This window comes from Hydra vulgaris, chromosome 14 (genome assembly GCF_038396675.1).
Source record: "Hydra vulgaris chromosome 14, alternate assembly HydraT2T_AEP".
NCBI lineage: Eukaryota > Metazoa > Cnidaria > Hydrozoa > Anthoathecata > Hydridae > Hydra > Hydra vulgaris.
The window spans coordinates 2,389,016-2,407,926 of record NC_088933.1 but is presented as its reverse complement, the minus strand read 5'-3'; the positions used below and the strand labels follow the sequence as shown (position 1 = coordinate 2,407,926).

Sequence of the window (18,911 nt, the reverse complement as noted above, 5' to 3'; positions counted from 1 at the left end):
ATTAATTAATTAATGTAATTATTTAATCAGTTACATTAATTAATTAATGTAATTAATTAATTAATGTAGTTATTTAATTAATGTAATTAATTAATGTAATTAATTAATAATGTTATTAGTTAATTAATGTAATTAATTAATGTAAGCCATTCTAGTGTACGAAATTTAAAATCATTGACAGGTTTAAATTTCATTCAAAAAACTTGTAACAATCAAAAGTTATGATCATGCAAAAATTTTCTGATATATGGAACAAATACCTTTGAAAAAATATTTTAATTCGAAATTCAAAAAAATATTTAAATTAAAAAGAAAATTATTAATAATTTTAATAGTCACAGGAATAATGAACCAATACCAGTGATGAACCCAGAGTTTATTTGGGGATACTGCTTTTTTTAGATCACACCCTCTCCCCTCCTTCTTCTCTAGTTGAAACCTGTGTCGCGACGATGATTATCATTTTTTTTAATCATCATTTGCGTTTATCTTGTTTAGTTTTATACAAAGATAAGGAGTTGATTTAAAAGCATATCTTTGAGAACATGAATTTACCGGTGGGTGTAACCAAGTTACTTTAGTTAAAGGGTTTATGCGAAATATAGAACATTTTTTAAGTAAATATAAAACTATTTTTAAGAAAATATAAAACTATTTTTAAAAAAATATAAAACAATTTTTAAGAAAATATAAAACAATTTTTAAGAAAATATAAAACATTTTTTAAGAAAATATAAAACACTTAATTACGTAATTACTCCTTAACACTTTGGAATTTATGAGGTTTATTCATGACAAAGAAGAGAACTATGAAAAATAAAAAAAGGATGGCGGTAGTAAATTAGTTGTCAGTTGTAAGTGCCTTAAAAGTATAATTTTTTGAGTCTATTATCAAACTTTTTATCATACCTTAAAGTTTGGAATCAGACTTTTAAGTACGGAATAAAAGTTTTATATTTATAAGATATAAAACTTTTATTCCAAACTTAAAAGATTTAATATGGTGAGTAATGTTCGTTATAGTTTTAAGTTTATATCAAGTACAATGAAAAATAGAAAAATTACTATACACATATTAAACAAATGCTTTTTTTTATCCAGAGAAAACTTTTTAAATGCAATACATATGTTATCATGCCTTACTATGCTTATAATTAAAATATATTATTCAAGCTTTATTTTGTTGTTTTAACTGATTAATGGAAAATGAGAGAGAAAAGAAAAAAAGAACACTTATTACAAAGGATATTGTAAGAACCATAAGAAAGTCAATTCTAAAAGAAATGAAGTTAAAAGAAATAGCGGAAGAAGTTGAAATATCAGTTTCTGCAACACATTCTATTTCTGATAAAATCAGTAAAGGACTTAGTGATGATGAAATCACATCAGTAAAAAAAGGAAGGCGCAGCTCTTATGACGAGACGCTTAAATCTGAAATTCGATTGTTAATTGAGCATGATCCATCTCATACTTTAGCATCATTGAGAAACATTCTCATTGAAAGGAATATTAATATATCTATACCAAAAATATCTAAGTATTTGAAGTCGATGGAGTTCACTAGAAAACGACTTACATTAGTACCAAAAGAAAGGAACTTGCCGCAAAACGTTGATTTAAGACAAAGTTTTTGCAGGACTATTAATTCGATTCCTGACAATAACTTAGTATTTCTAGATGAAACAGGCTTTAACTTACATACTTCTAAGCAATATGGCTATTCTATAAAGAATACAAAATGTTTTGCTACAGTGCCAGCAAATCCTGGAAAGAATGTAAGTCTAATGGCCGCTATAACAGTTAATGGTATTCTAAGCTTTAAGATAGTGGATGGTGCCTATAATGGCGATATTTTTTGTGATTTTATAACCAATAATTTAAGACCGTATTTCCTAACAAATCCTCATTTTGTACTAGTATTGGATAATTGTGCATTTCATCGTCGATTTGCTGTAATCGATTTGCTCGGCCAATCCAATGTTTCAGTTTACTTTTTGCCACCTTATTCACCGCAATTGAACCCGATCGAGGAATACTTTAGTTGTCTTAAAGCTAATTATACTTCTATAAGGCCGTTTCCAAAAACTAGCAATGAAGTTAAGGCTACTTTAAATTGGCTTATACCGACAATTGGCATTGATTTTTGTGGTTGGTATTGTAATATGAGAAAATGGGTTTTGAAAGGCATAGCAAGGCAAGAGTTTTATTAAAGTGGATACTTTGTTATTTATATTATATCTTTAAATATAATGAGTTTTAGTTATATTAAAAAAATACACTTTATTCTTTAGAAATTTATGAATAACTTTATACATCATAAATGCACTCTTAAATAACTAAAATGTTTTATATTTTCTTAAAAATTGTTTTATATTTTCTTAAAAATTGTTTTATATTTTCTTAAAAATTGTTTTATATTTTCTTAAAAATTGTTTTATATATATATAATTTTATTGTTTTATAATTTTATAAATTTGTTTTTTATTTTCTTACAATTTGTTTTGTATTTTCTAAAAAAATGTTCTATAAATTCTTAAAAAATGTTTTATATTTTCTTAAAAAATGTTTTATATTTTCTTAAAAAATGTTTTATATTTTCTTAAAAAATGTTTTATATTTCGCATAAACCCTGTAAGATAAGAAAACTATTTTACCACACTATTTGTAAATAATTATTTAAAACTGTTTAGAGTATTTTAAACCTTTGTTGACTATATTTTAGTAAATTTGATAATAGTATTTGTTAATGTTTTATATAATTATTAATTAAATGTTAAAGTACTTTAAACATTTTTTAATCAAAATTTACATTACATAATTATATATTTATATATATTAAATTGCGTAACATTTGTAAAAATAACAATAAAGTTTTACGTCTTGTATTCAAATAACTATTCAAATAAAAAGCATAATTATTTAATGAACGTATTTACTGTTATTTTAATTTTAAAATTTTGATTTAAATATTAGCAAATCTGATCATTTAATTTTTATTAAATATTTTTAATTTTTAAGTGATTTTAAGGCACCTTTTAAATTAAAGATAATTAAAGAAGAGTTAGTTACAGTAAACGTAATTTAAGAAATGATATACTTTTTTGATTAAAAATTATATTATATTATAAAAAATGTATTTCATTTTTTTATTCATTAAGTATAATTTAAAAAAGTTATGTTCAATAAATAAGTTACATTTGCAATGGATTTTTTTAAACATTGAAGTTTAAAAATAACTAGATCTTAACTAAACTTTTATTAAGTTATTGTAATCATTATTTTTATTATTAGTGAAAAAAAATATGGAAAAGAAACAAAACCTCCTTAAAAAGTTTATAGTTGGTTTTTTTTGTTTTCTTCAAATAAACTAAGATAGAAAGCTAAAGATCAAAAGTTTATTCATTCAAAAATTAAATTTGGGTGGATGCGCAAAAAAAATCAAGTTTGCGCAATCGTTTTCAGGACTGAAATTTTTTTTATTTGTTCATTTATTAACAAAAGCAGTTCACTCTTAAAAGTGTACCATTAGTGTTCTAAAAACATAATTTTTTTCAGAAACCTAAGTCATTTTGGGATTGATATTCAAACAAACATTGCACATAAACAAAAGAATTTCTTAAAAACACTAGTGGTTGTGGGATTGATATTCGGACAAACAAACAATTAGATGTCACTAAAATGGACCGCTATGCCAACAAACAAAAGTTAATTCTACTAAGAATGGATATTTTAAAGTCGATCTGTCGTTTGAAAAAGGAAACTTTTTATACATTCCATTTTAATAATGAAATTTTGTAATGTGTTTTTAAAACTAAGTTTCATAATGACGTTCATTTTTTTAAAACATTCAGTTAGTAACCGAAGGACAGTTATGTTACTTAATTGTGTGAAAAAATAAATTGCTTTTAATTCATTTTATCATCCTGAAGAAAAGATGAAGTAGCTAAAATAAACTGAAAATTATTTATATACTACTGCATTTAAAACAGAAATAATTTGTTTTTTCCATTTTTGATAAAAAAGCAAAATCATACATCTGATCTTATTGAGATCTACATCTCTGGTTTTAGATTATTATTATATTATTAGAAATATCCCTTTAAAAGATTAACTTTTTTACTCAGTTCTCTTGAACAGCGATAATTAATTCCAAAGCAATGAATTTGATACACACTTTCTAAGAAAGACCGGGAATGAAAGTTAATATTAGAAGACAAAGGGTAGATGACTCATTGAGTACATTACAATTCATAAATATATAAAGATCTAGATTGTTGCAATAATGAAAAATAAAAAAAATTGAGTTTTATCTGAGTTAAAGTTCACTAGTCATCGAGAGCCCCATGCTGAGCAGAAGTGAAATCCTTTTCAAGCTCAAATGCCTTACTTAAAATATAACGGGTGCTACTTTAAAGAAATAGTGTCTCTAATGCTCTAAATTCATTCTTGTGTGGATTGTGAATAAGTTTGAAAAGTTAAAATTTAAAGTAATTTATCTTTATATTTATCTCTATATTTATTTTTTTATTTAAAACTAAATAAATTTAAACAAAGTATAAAAAAATTTAATTTTAATTTTTTATCTTTATTAACTTACTTTAGCTTTCTTTTCTTTTTTTTACTATTTCTATAGAAACTTTATTGTTTTTGTCATGAATATGCTGTTTTTGTTATTACAATTATTATAAATACTATTATTTTTGCTGTTACCTGTTGGTCTATTAATGAATAAAGTTATTATTGTTATTATTATTATTTTTTAAATTAATATTATTAATATACTTATTTAGTCTCACTCCTTTGATCAGGCTTCTGCATGAGTGACTCCTTCCTCAATCAATTATTTATATGTATTCTTAATAATGATATTTTGATTTTATTATTTATGATATTATAGATATTCTTATTCTTTTTATTATTATTGTTATTATTATTTTTATTATTATTATTATTATTATTACTATTATTATTATTATTGTTAATATATTATTGTAATTAAATGATTGTAAATTTTGAGGAAATTAAATATCTTGTTCTGTTCTGTTCTGCTACTCTGACTGTTCTTAAAAGCTTTAAATTTTTTTCTTTTTTCCTGGAACATCAGTTTGTTGGAATTCGCTCCCTTCATCTCGTTTCTCTGATTTGTTATTTTGCTTTATAAACCTAATATTTTCTTGTCCACTTTCAACTCTTATAGTAGTTGCATGCAGTTGGAAGTGAAGATGTTTAGAAAAAAAAAAAGTAAGTGTCTAACTCACCTTCATTTCTTTATTTGCATAATAGTTTTTAAAAATTTGTCGTAAATGTAGGCGATGGGTTATAATCAAGTCTTTTGCTATTCTTTATTTGCCTTACTTTATTTATATAATAAATATTTTCAATATAAATTTTTATATAAATTTTATAGGAAATTTGTATTTTTTAAATTTAATTTTGGTTGGCCAGTTTCGCAATTCAATTGTGAAGCCAGCTATACTTTTAACTTAATTTTGATTGGTTTTGAAGTTTTATTTTCAAAATCATTTTTATATTCAATGTAACTATCATATTTTCTTCATTTCATTTTTAAAAAAATTATTAGATTTTTTGCTTACATACTTAGCTAATTCATAACCTTCAGATTTTATTTGAAATGAAAAAATATTTAATTCCATCAGTCAACTTCTTTTTTGATTTTTTTTTTTTTCCTTGGCTTAGATTTTAGCATGAACTAAATTTTTTTTTTATAGATTAAAATGTTTTGTAAATGGTAAAATGGTCTAATTTCACCACTTTAGAAATATTGCCACCAATCTTTAAATTATGATAATTTAGTAGTATTCAATTGAAAATTGTTACTACTAAAGCTATTCCTTGAAAAATGATGTATTTTGACTTCGTTCTCACTTAAGCTATAATATAGCTTAAGTGAGAACGAAGAGAAGAGTTATAATAATATATAACTCTTTATATATTATTATAACTCTTTGATATGAATATAAACTTATAGGTAGGTCCTATATACATCCGTGCCTGGTGTAGGTTAAAAATAAAGGTAAAAAGAAAAAATGAAAAAAGAAAAAAATTGTTTAGAATTTCTACATTTTAAAAAGCTCGTTGTCTAACTTTTGACTTTTGATTGAATAATCCTCCGTTCTTTTTTGCGTTGGTCCAGCAAGATCAAATATTTGTTGAGGGTTTCCAACAACCTAAAAATGTATTTTTAAAGCTAAACTTAATGTTGTCTATATCTATATCTACCCTTTACAAGTCTTTGCACTGGTATTAGTATGTATACAAATGTATTGAATTTTTATGACTATAACTTTACTCAGGAATAAGATCTTTTTATAATTCAAATTTCTATCAGAAGAAAAACAAATTTCTTATCAAATTATGTAAAAAAAAATCTTCTTTTTGTAAAAACTTGATAAGAAAATTAATTGACAAAAATAATCTATAAAAAAACAAGGAATTTAAAGTTCTCAAAAAAATCAAATTATTTATTTCCATTCAAAATTTAAAAGACTAAAATATTGGAAATTTTTTAAAGAATCTTTGCATTGTTTTTTTCTTTCTAGTTTTGATTGGTTCCAAAGATTTTTCTTTCTAATTTGGATCAGTTTCAAATTTTATTAGGGAAATACTAAATGGGGGAATTTCGGCACCTATTTATATTAAATAGAAATGCGCTTTGATTGGATAATTAATATTATTTCTCTTCCTCTTGTTTTTGTAATTCATTTCTCAGGCCATGTTGGTCTTATAATCAATTCAAATGAATTAAATCGATCAAATATCAGCAACAATGCCGGAAAACTACAAGAGAAAATGTGTTACCAATTATAGCGAAGAGCTATAAATGGTAACGGATTGCAAAAGTTAAAACTGGCGAACTAAGTTGCTATACCTCAAAGGAGACTTGGAGGAAGAATTTAATATCCACTAAGGATAGCTGATACATTAACAATTCTCCTAAAATATCCACATATATATATATATATATATATATATATATATATATATATATATATAATATGTGTATATATATATATATATACATATATATATATATATATATATATATATATATATATATATATATATATATATATATATATATATATATATATATATATATATATATATATATATATATATATGAATATATATATATATATATATATATATATATATATACTATATATATATATATATATACACACAGACAATTATTTTGTGTATATATATATATATATATATATATATATATATATATATATATATACATACACAAAATAATTGTCTGTACATTAATGAAAAATAAGGTTTTTTGAAAAAAGCTCTAAATCTTTAAATGATAGAAAAAAATAAATTAAACCCATAGATAGCGCACAAGAAAACAAATAAAAACAATACACCATCTTTAATTTTCTCCTGACAATTTAAATTATATCTAACTTTAAAAATTTTAAAACCAAAAAATTGTCCGTACATTTGATTTAAAAGGTAAAATTTTGTTTATAAATGATTTTTATATTAATATCTTGTACTCTTAGGTTAAATAATACTATAATAAATAAAAATAAACCTTTTCTTACCTACGTGGCTATGATAGAAGGAAAAAGAAAAGAATATAGTATTGACTTACGTAAACGAGTAATTTTTGATAGGGAAAATAGATTATCAATTAGAAAAGTTGCAAAAATGTTAAAAATACCACCATGCTCTGTTCAATATATATGGGAAAAGTATTTATAAAGAAAATCAGTGGCAAATAATGGTGTACGAGGCAGAAAAAGATCAACAACGCCAAGAGTTGACAGGTGTATAGAAAATCGAGCAGAATAGAAGAAAAAATGCCGCAGAAGTATCAAAAGAGCTGGAAAATGAATTAAATATTAAATTATTGCCACAAACAATTAGGAACAGACTGGATGAAGCCAATATTTTTGCACGGACGCCTCGGAGAAAACCATTCATCAGCATAGTGAACAAGAGAAAACGGTTGCAGTGGGCAAAGGAACATGTTCTGAAGGATGATACATTCTGGAATATGATTATTTGGTCAGACGAGAGTAAATTTAATTTATATGGAGCTGATGGTGGTACAAAAGTTTATAGAAGAGTCGGAGAAGAATATAATGTGAAGTATTTGAAGGCAACATTTAAATTTTGTGGTGGAAATGTTATGGGTTAGGGCTGCATGAGTGCGTCCGGTGTTGGCAAAATTGAATTTATTGATGAGAAAATGGATCAACACTTATATAGATCCATATTAGAACGGAATTTGGTGGCTTCGGCAGGAAAATTAGGGCTTGGAACGGATTTTATATTCCAACATGACAACGATCCAAAGCACAAAGCTGGATCTGTAACCAGATATCTTGCTGCAAATGGCATTAACGTGTTGGATTGGGTTGCACAATCGCCCGATTTGAACCCTATAGAACATTTATGGTCGGTGGTGGAAAAAAGAATGAAAGATCGAGCTCCAAAGAATAAAAACGAGCTCAAAGAATTGGTTTTAGATGTTTGGTCATCAATTAATCAAGAAATTACGTCTAAACTCGTGTTATCAATGAAAAATCGTTGTAGAGCAGTTATTGAAGCTAATGGTGGTCCAACAAGATATTAATTTAATTTTAACTAGTTTTAATTTAAAAATTAACATAGTGTACGGACGATTTGTTTGTTTAAACTTTTAACTCTTTTCAAATAAACTTATATAACTTTTCATATATTAATATATTTTTAACTAATACACTTAAAATTACTTTAATATTATAATATTTCTTTAAAAACTCTTAATTACAACTATCTAAATACTTTTAAATGTTGTTTTGATCAAATATGTGTGTGTGTGTATATATATCAGGGATGCGGAGTCCCAAAAGGACTCCGGCTTTATATCTCTACTTTTTCCAAGTCTGTAGTGTCCAGAAGCTCTAAACATGTTTGTTGATTTATGATCTGCTTTAAGAAAAAAATTCATTAGATTTAATGACTTGTAACTTCTTATTTTTAAGCCCGGAGTCCCGGAGTCCTTGCCGTCATTATACTTAAGGACTCCGGGCTCAAAAAATGATTGTTCCTCTGACCTGATAGTCTTAATTTTTTTCCAATTTGTAGTTCAAACACTTATTTATATTTTTAAAGCTCCTGGATACCAAATACAAGGATAAAGTAATCTTTTTGTGACTTTCAAATCCGGAGTCCTTTTTGGGACTCTGCATCCCTGGTATATATATATATATATATATATATATATATATATATATATATATATATATATATATATATATATATATATATATATATATATATATATATATATATATATACATATATATATATATATATATGTATATATATATATGTATATATATATATATATGTATATATATATATGTATATATATATATATATATATATATATATATATATATATATATATATATATATATATATATATATATAGAATGTGATTTATATAAAGGTTTATTGAACTTTAACAAGCCATTTTGAAAATTATAATTTTTATTACTTATAGCGAATTGGAGCAATATTAACAATAGTAAGTAACTTAATTTATTTACTTTCTAAATAGTTAATAAAATGTTTTTATTATTTTGAATTGAATGATATTTGAGGGTGAGAATGAAATATGCTTCTAAAGTTTTTTTAGGGTGTTTTAGGGTGCAATTAAGGTGTGTTTTAGTGTGCCAGTAAGGTGTATTTTAGGTTTTAAATCTAGCAAATCAAATTGATTTTAGAAATTTTATTTTATTATTTTACTAGTTTAGTTTTTTTTAAATGAATTTAGTTTAATTTTTTTGTTTGTTTTAAATATTGAATCAGTAAGATTTTATATATGCTAAAAAAAACTATTTTAGTTATACTAAAAAAAAACTTTGATTTTCTTCAAGATTTTAATAAACATTTAAGTTGCAAATACTATATATATATTTAAACATTTATTGAAAATTTTTTAAACTATTTAGTAACTATAATTTAGTAACTTTAATTTTAGTAGTTGTTAAGTGTTTAAAATACTTTGAACAATATTTAATCAATATTTACAAATAGCATTTGTTAAAATAGTAAATAGCATTGTTGTTAGTAATTACAAAAAGCATTTGCAAAATTAAAATAATAATTGTGCTTATTAAATGCTCATGGCTTGTATTCAAATAGGTAATTATATATATATATATATATATATATATATATATATATATATATATATATATATATATATATATATATATATATATATATATATATATATATATATATATATATTCAAATCAGGGCTGTGCACAGGATTTTGGAGCCCTGAGCATTTTTCACTTAAATCCCAGGCATTCATTTAAATCCCAGACATGAGGACACATTTGAAGGAGCTTGTATATTTCAGGTCACCTCTAATCTCAGTTTTTGATTTAGGCGTGAGATTTAAGCTCTGAACTACTTCTAAAGACTCAATGATTTGGCTCAAGTATTTAGAGAAAGAGAGATTGCTGTCAACTCTCTCATTCCATCATATTTCAGATTGCTCATATTTCAGATTGCTCAACTCTCTCACTCCATCATATTTCAGATTGCTGTAAAGACACACTATATAGCCACTTTTCAATATTTCTCAATATTGAAGACTAGCAGAGAAGATTGTATACACAAATTGAACGGTTCCTAAGAAAGTCTCAGCATCTGTACAGCTTGAGACAGCATTTTATCTACCCAAATCAATGAATGACAACCACAGGGTGAGAATATAGACAATAAGTTTTTCTTTTCTAAGATTGCTTGAACACCCTTGTGTTGTCATGACATGTTAAGTCTATTGTCATAACAAGGACCCAATTCAAGATACAAGTGATTTCAAAACTTTTATCACATGTTTCTTGAATGGTGTCATAATGTGAAATCAGTTTCAGCAATCATAAAAAATTTCTATTATGAAAATCTCCAATTAGGTCAGATTTTCCACAAAAAGCCAATCCACATTCACAAAGAAACAGAATCACGTTTATGGTTTGTTCAATTTTTTGCCAATTGGCTGTTTCATTCAGGATTTGGCAATTCACAAAATGTTTGATTGACTAATCCGTTTTCAATCAAACTTCCAATTCACATCGCTGACTGTAAAATTGTTTTTAGGCTTTTGAATGTTTATGCTTAGGAATTTGATTACCAGCAACAGAAGATTGGATGCAACCCTCATCTTCTTGCTGCATTGAGCTAGAGAAAGGGGCATCTGATGTCTTAGGATAATCTGTAATTCAACAAATAAGGTTTGCTTCCCTTTTTCACCTAAAAACTTTTTCCACAAAATTCTAAATTTGCTTAAGTGACTCATTATCTGCCCGGCCCTGATTGGAATATAAAGCAATACAAAAGTATATAGTATATATACATAAAGGTATATATACAACAATATAAAAGTATAATATAAACATAAAGATTTTATAAATGTAATTACTATTATTTTAGTTTTCATTTTGATTTAAATTCCGTTACTGTTCAACTGTTACTAAAGTTTAAGTGGTTTAAAACACCTTTATGTATATATATATATATATATATATATATATATATATATATATATATATATATATATATATATATATATATATATATATATATATATATAGATCTATAGTTTGTTGGCTTTGGGAAGAGCGGAAGGAAAAAGGTGATTCTTACGCCAACACATACGTCACTTTTAATTACTTTTGACTTTCGTCCAACATTTTCGTGTTGGACGAAAGTCAAAACCATTAATTTAATTACAAATTAATTGTTATATAAAAAAACCACAAAAACGCAAACTTAATTGACCAGAATGTTTTTAAAAACATTCTGAATGTTTTTAAAACATTCTGAATGTTTTTAACAATATAAACAATGTTTTTATTTTTATTTTTTTTAATAAAATGTTTTTATTTTTATTTTTTTTAATAAAATGTTTTTATTTTTATTTTTTTTACTGTAAATCATGCGCGGAGTGTTGCTACATCGACTATCTTATAGCCTGACTCGCAAGGGAGTGCTGCTACATCGACTGACAAATAGCCTGACTCGCAAGGGAGTGCTGCTACATCGACTGAGGGTTTGGTTGGGGCAGGCAGTCTATCATTATTAAAAAAAAAAAATTCCGGTCTTGCATTTTAATTTTTACTTTTTGTCAACAAAATATGGAAAAAACTTTCGGACAACATCAAAGGGTTATATATATATATATATATATATATATATATATATATATATATATATATATATATATATATATTTATATATATATATATATATTTATATATATATATATATTTATATATATATATATATTTATATATATATATTTATATATATATATATATTTATATATATATATATATATATATATATATATATATATATATATATATATATATATATATATATATATATATATATATATAGAACCCTTAGATGTTGTCCGAAAGTTTTTTCCATATTTTGTTGACAAAAAGTAAAAATTAAAATGCAAGACCGGAATTTTTTTTTTTTAATAATGATAGATTGCCTGCCCCAACCAAACCCTCAGTCGATGAAGCAGCACTCCCTTGCGGGTCAGGCTATTTGTCAGTCGATGTAGCAGCACTCCCTTGCGAGTCAGGCTATTTGTCAGTCGATGTAGCAGCACTCCCTTGCGAGTCAGGCTATTTGTCAGTCGATGTAGCAGCACTCCCTTGCGAGTCAGGCTATAAGATAGTCGATGTAGCAACACTCCGCGCATGATTTACAGTAAAAAAAATAAAAATAAAAACATTTTATTAAAAAAAATAAAAATAAAAACATTTTAATAAAAAAAAATAAAATAAAAACATTGTTTATATTGTTAAAAACATTTAAAATGTTTTAAAAACATTCAGAATGTTTTTAAAAACATTCTGGTCAATTAAATTAGCGTTTTTGTGGTTTTTTTTAAAAACGATTAATTTGTAATTAAATTAATGGTTTTTACTTTCGTCCAACACGGAAATGTTGGACGAAAGTTAAAAGTAATTAAAAGTGACGTATATGTTGGCGTAAGAATCACTTTTTTCCTTCCGCTCTTCCCAAAGCCAACAAACTATAGATCTATATATATATATATATATATATATATATATATATATATATATATATATATATATATATATATATATATATATATATATATATATATATATATATATATATTATGATTTCAAAGTATAATCATGCGTATTAAAATTTCTTAATAATAGAAAGTAGATAGAAGTAATACTAGAAAAAATCATGTTAAATATGATTTAATTATTTTCATGATGAGGGAGGAGGTAGTTAATTAAAATTTCTTAATAATAGAAAGTAGATAGAAGTAATACTAGAAATAATCATGTTTAATATGATTTAATTATTTACATGATGAGGCAGGAGGTAGTTAATTAAAATTTCTTAATAATAGAAAGTAGATAGAAGTAATACTAGAAAAAATCATGTTTAATATGATTTAATTATTTACATGATGAGGGAGGAGGTAGTTAATTAAAATTTCTTAATAATAGAAAGTAGATAGAAGTAATACTAGAAATAATCATGTTTAATATGATTTAATTATTTACATGATGAGGCAGGAGGTAGTTAATTAAAATTTCTTAATAATAGAAAGTAGATAGAAGTAATACTAGAAAAAATCATGTTTAATATGATTTAATTATTTACATGATGAGGGAGGAGGTAGTTAGAAATAAGAAAAAAGGGCCGTGATAAATAGTAGGGTTAGGAATTTTTCTAATCTCTTATAAACATGGGGTCTTAATAAATGATAGAATTGGATTTTCAAAAAATTTGAAAATTTATTATTGAATAATACATATTTTATTTTGTTTTATATTTATTTTCATTTTATTTCATTTTTTTGAGAATTAAACTCAATTACAAATCCTACAAGTAAAGATGCAATATATAATGATGCTTTGACTCCAAACATAATGGATAAGGTTGCAATTCAACTTGGTGCTGAATGGCTTAGGTTTGGGCGTCATCTTAATTTAAAAGAAGCTGAGTTAGATCTCATTGAAAATGATAATAAAAAAGCTTATGACAAGGCTTTTCAGCTTTTAAAACTATGGAAGCAGAAGTCAAAGGAAGGTTGTTTAACCTGGTCAAAATTAAAAAATGAGCTCATGCTATTTAATCGTTATGACATAATTAGAGAAATAGAAACAGATTTCAAACATTTAAAAGGTAGGCATAACCATTTATGTTTATTTATGTTTGTATTATCATAGAAAATATTTTTTTGAAATGATACAGATATGTGTATAATGATATTTAATATATATTTTAATTTAGCTTGATTTGATATAATAAAGCTGAATAAATGATGAAGTAGGTGTAGCATAACAGAATAAGTAAGTGTAGCAAAGCAAATGGAGTTGGTGTAGCTAAGCAGGAAATTGTTAGGCAAGGAATAGGTTTGGTAGGTTTTACAGTAAATCTTTAAAAGATAAAAATAAATTGTAATAAAGTATAAATGAATGAGAGATATTAAAATACATTTTTAAAATTTAATAGTTAGACCATGGTTTTAGACTGAACTTCTATTTGAATATACCTAAAATGTCTATATTTGTTTCAACATTTAATGTTTAACTTTTTAAAACAAAAAAAAAACTACAACAATATTAGTGTCATATTTAGCTAAACTAAAATAAAAATAAAAGTATTTTATTTAAAACTTTTTAAAGTGCTTTGTTAAAGTTGTTGAGGTCATTTTAGCCTAAAAAAGTAAAAAAGTTTTGTCATTTCAAAAAGTTTTTTTTTCAAGTCTGCTGTCATTTATGCATACAGATAACATTTATTGACACCTGCCTTCGGTAAAATATTTACTGAATAGGTAATCTAGGTATCTTAATAGCATGTTCATGAAAGCATGTCAGAATATGTTTGTTATACTGGTTGACTTCATCTTCTACATTTTTATTTTTTTATAAAATTTTAAGTTTGCTGTCTGCTTGTGCTGATCTCTTAATAATCTTGTTCAAATGGATTTTCATTTCTTCACATATGCAACAGTAGGGATGTGACTTTTTGGTAATTTTTTGGTATCTCTAGTTCCCATGACCCTTGATTACACACTGGCTCCCATACATCAGTGAATTTTTTTTTCTTTAAAAGTGTATTAACCTGGGTCTCAAATGAACCAAAATTTTATAGAGATTTCAGAAATAATAATAGTTTAAATAAAAATGAATTGCTTAATATTTATAAAAAAGCAACAATTTTTAACTAAAAATTGAAAAGGTCATTTTTTTCATTTTCATAATCTTTTCTACTGAAACATTTTTAAAAAAAAATATTGCAATTAAAATGTCATAAAAAAACGACCTTTTCAATTTTGAGTTAAAAAAAAGTTGTTTTTTGTATATAAAGTTTACAACTTTTGCAACTCATTTTTATTTGAAACTTTTTTTATTTCTGAAATCCAAATGAAATTCTGAATCTTTTGAGACCCAGGTTGAAGAAAAAAACGTTCACTGATATATGGGAGCCAGTGTGCAATTAAGGGTCATGGTGGGTGACTTTTTTCAAAATTTAAATAAAACCAAAGACTTTTCAGTTACTTTCAAACCAAAGTTCATCTGTTTTTTATATTGGAAACTGGAGTTACCAAAAAATTACATCCTTAATGCAACAGATATCTGCAACAGTTTATGGTTGTCATAAAAGTAGTTAAAGTAATAAGTGCACCTTATTTTTGAATCTGGAAACGTAAATATAGTTGATAGATTTGCCACAAAAGATCTAAGTGGATTTGTTTTGTAGGAAAGCTTTCTGTATGTTGTCTTTTGCATGTTTGCATTTCCTCTTTTAAAAACCTTTTAATTCGAATATTCAAGTTCATTTGTCTACAATTTTTCACACAACATCATTTCTAAATCTCTTAATACAATTTTTTCTTCACGAATGTTTTCTGAACAGTTTTTGTTCTTGCTACTTTAAAAAGACAAAAAAATTAATTTAATGCAAACATTATAATATTAGCAGGCCTATATAAATAATACTTAATTAGGTTGTTTCACCACTGCTTTTTCATTACATAAGATGTAATTAAAATGGTGGACATCATGCCTACATTTGCAGTACAAAGATAGTCTACTTCACAAATAAATTTCATTATAATAAATAAAGCTATAGCCCTAGTTAGATTAGGTTAGGCCTAGTTGCTAATATATAATTGTTATGTTTTACGTGTGAAATTACATGAAAACACTAGTACATAAAGTTGTAAAAATTAAAGTTTTTTGCGTCTTATGTTTTTTTCTAACTTATTCAGTACCCTTGTTCAAAGCAAGTGAAACATCTTTATTTGTAGTCAGTTCCTGCTGTTTTCTTGAATAGTGCAAGCAACATGTCTTGATTGTTATCCTTCATTTTTTTGAACAACTTTGTTTCTTATCCATCATAACATCATCTGCACTACATGATGTTATGTTGTTAATTGGTGTTTGTTTTATCTAAAAAGGTTTTTTAGTATATATCAGTATATTTTATCAAAATATATCTATATATATATATATATATACAGACAGTAGAAGTGATTTTTATGCTTTCTCATAACAACATTTTTTAATTAAATTTATTATTGTCAATATATCTCACATATGTCATCATTTTGCATTTTTTTTGCACAGATTTTTTTGTCCGATGAATTATAAATTATTCTTTTTTCAATTTTTTTTAATTTTTATAAAATGGTCGAAATTATAGTCAACACAATTAGCATGTTTTTGCCTTGAAAAAATAGTTTTCATAGTTTTTTTCATAGTTTTTGTTTTAAAACAGTTTTCAAAACATGGAACCACAACAAAAAGGATAACAAACATCATTAAATCAAAGTTCAATTTTTTTTCTGAATACTAACAAACCTTATTCTTTCTTATTTTAATCATTTTTTATTCATTTTAAATTTTTAGAATAAAGGATTAGAAAGTATAATTCAAATAAATTTAGCAGAATGCAAGCTACGACAGATCACACACATGTGAAGTACCCAACTTTCTACCTAATGTTTTCAACCCTAACTTTCAACCCAAATGTTTCTACTTAAACATTTAAACAATTTTATATTGAACAATTTACAATTGATTCTTTATTTCATGCTCTTTAACTCTTTGCTTTCTGTCAATGAAATTCACTTCAGAATTCAATTTAAATTCACAGCATTCGCTTCAGCTTTTTTTTTCTATCTGTTTTTAAAAATTAAGTTTTTATATTTTGTTTTGATGCTGCTGGTGCTGCTGCAATAATGATGATGATAATGATGATGATGATGATGATGATGATGATGATGATGATGATGATGATGATGATGATGATGATGATGATGATGATGATGATGATGATGATGATGATGATGATGATGATGATGATGATGATGATGATGATGATGATGACCACTTCCCCCACCCTCTTCCCCTCCAAAAAAACAAACAAATCAAGTGTATGTAATAACATTTAATTTCCACATCAGTCCTCTATAAACATATAAAGGCTCCAATGGAATAACCTGTGAAGTCACATTTTTTTTAATTTTTGAAATTCCATACATTGCGCTGATAAATGTATTTTTTTGTTTTTTGTTTTTTTTTTGTTATTCACCTCCTCAAGGCCTAGAAGGCCACTACAGATGAGGAGGTTACTTATTAGTGGTTATAACCCTCTCTCAACTCTATAGCTCCGAAACACGAACCTTGATGAACAAGGCCGCTGCGCGGAGAAACAAGTTGATTACTATTCATTTTTAATTTCCAACACCTAAACTTGTGGAGTCACGCATCAGCTATGATTTTCAGATTAGCATACTGTAGTATGTACTTTCTTTCATTTATTTTTTAAAACAATGAAATCGCGACTACACAGATTGTTTCCTTGGGCCCCTCATTTAGAAGTAAGAAAGTATATTAACTGATTAGACTAAAAGATCTTATATGGAAATTAATTTAAAATTTATTTTGTAATAATATATTTTATTTTATAATATTAAATTGTTGTATAATTTAGATATTGGTAATCAGTGAAGATAAAAAATCACACGAACAAATGTTTTTAACATTTAAAAAACAACATGTGTTCAGGGAAAGTCTCTTTTATTTGTTATAAGACGTCGGATTTTGCTAAAAATAAGTTAAGAATGAATTAACTATAAATTTAAGAAACTATTAAATGACTCCACTTTTGCAAGTACGTGAAATGTAGATTTGTTATGTTATTTGTTTTTTCATTTGCGTATTTATTTTTGTTGGTTTTATTATATAATTGTATAATTGTATTAAAATGTATTAGTTTTTGGTTTTTAATTAAACTTGTAACAATTTTTTTTGTAATAAATTTGTATTTTTTAACTTGTGATAGATTTGCATCTCTAACTTGTAATTGTAAGGACACATTTAACAGTTTATATATATATATACATATAAATATATATATATATATATATATATATATATATATATATATATATATATATATATATATATATATATATATATATATATATATATATATATATATATATATATATATAGTTAAATTAAATCAAATATAATCTGAATAAAGTTGTTACATCAAGTATATTCGCAAATATTATTTAATACTAATATGAAGTAAACACCTGTCGAATTCAGTAATATTAAAACGGAGATAATAATAATTATAATAGAAGTAGGAGTAATAAAAATAATAGTAGTGAATATAGTGATTAAAATTAATAGTAGCGATTATAAAATGTATATACTATAATATATACATAACAACAATAATAATATTAATATTAGCAATAAAAATGATAGTAGATATGAACTAGTTATAATAATTTAATTAAGAAGCAAGTTTAATTTGCAAAGTGATAAGCAGTAGAA

The 18,911-nt window shown here is 24.8% G+C and overlaps 1 protein-coding gene across 1 annotated transcript in view; it reads left to right on the top strand.

Annotated features, from left to right (window-relative positions):
• The window catches only part of LOC136090524 (uncharacterized), a 28,924-nt gene extending 10,529 nt beyond the window's left edge, over positions 1-18,395 (top strand). The window contains exons 2-4 of the mRNA XM_065817273.1: positions 9,533-9,556; positions 13,912-14,235; positions 18,055-18,395. Of these exons, the coding sequence (XP_065673345.1) occupies positions 9,533-9,556; positions 13,912-14,235; positions 18,055-18,071 (365 nt within the window). The 3' untranslated portion in view covers positions 18,072-18,395. The remainder of the gene's footprint in view (positions 1-9,532; positions 9,557-13,911; positions 14,236-18,054) is intronic.
• The last annotated feature ends 516 nt before the right edge of the window (positions 18,396-18,911 follow it).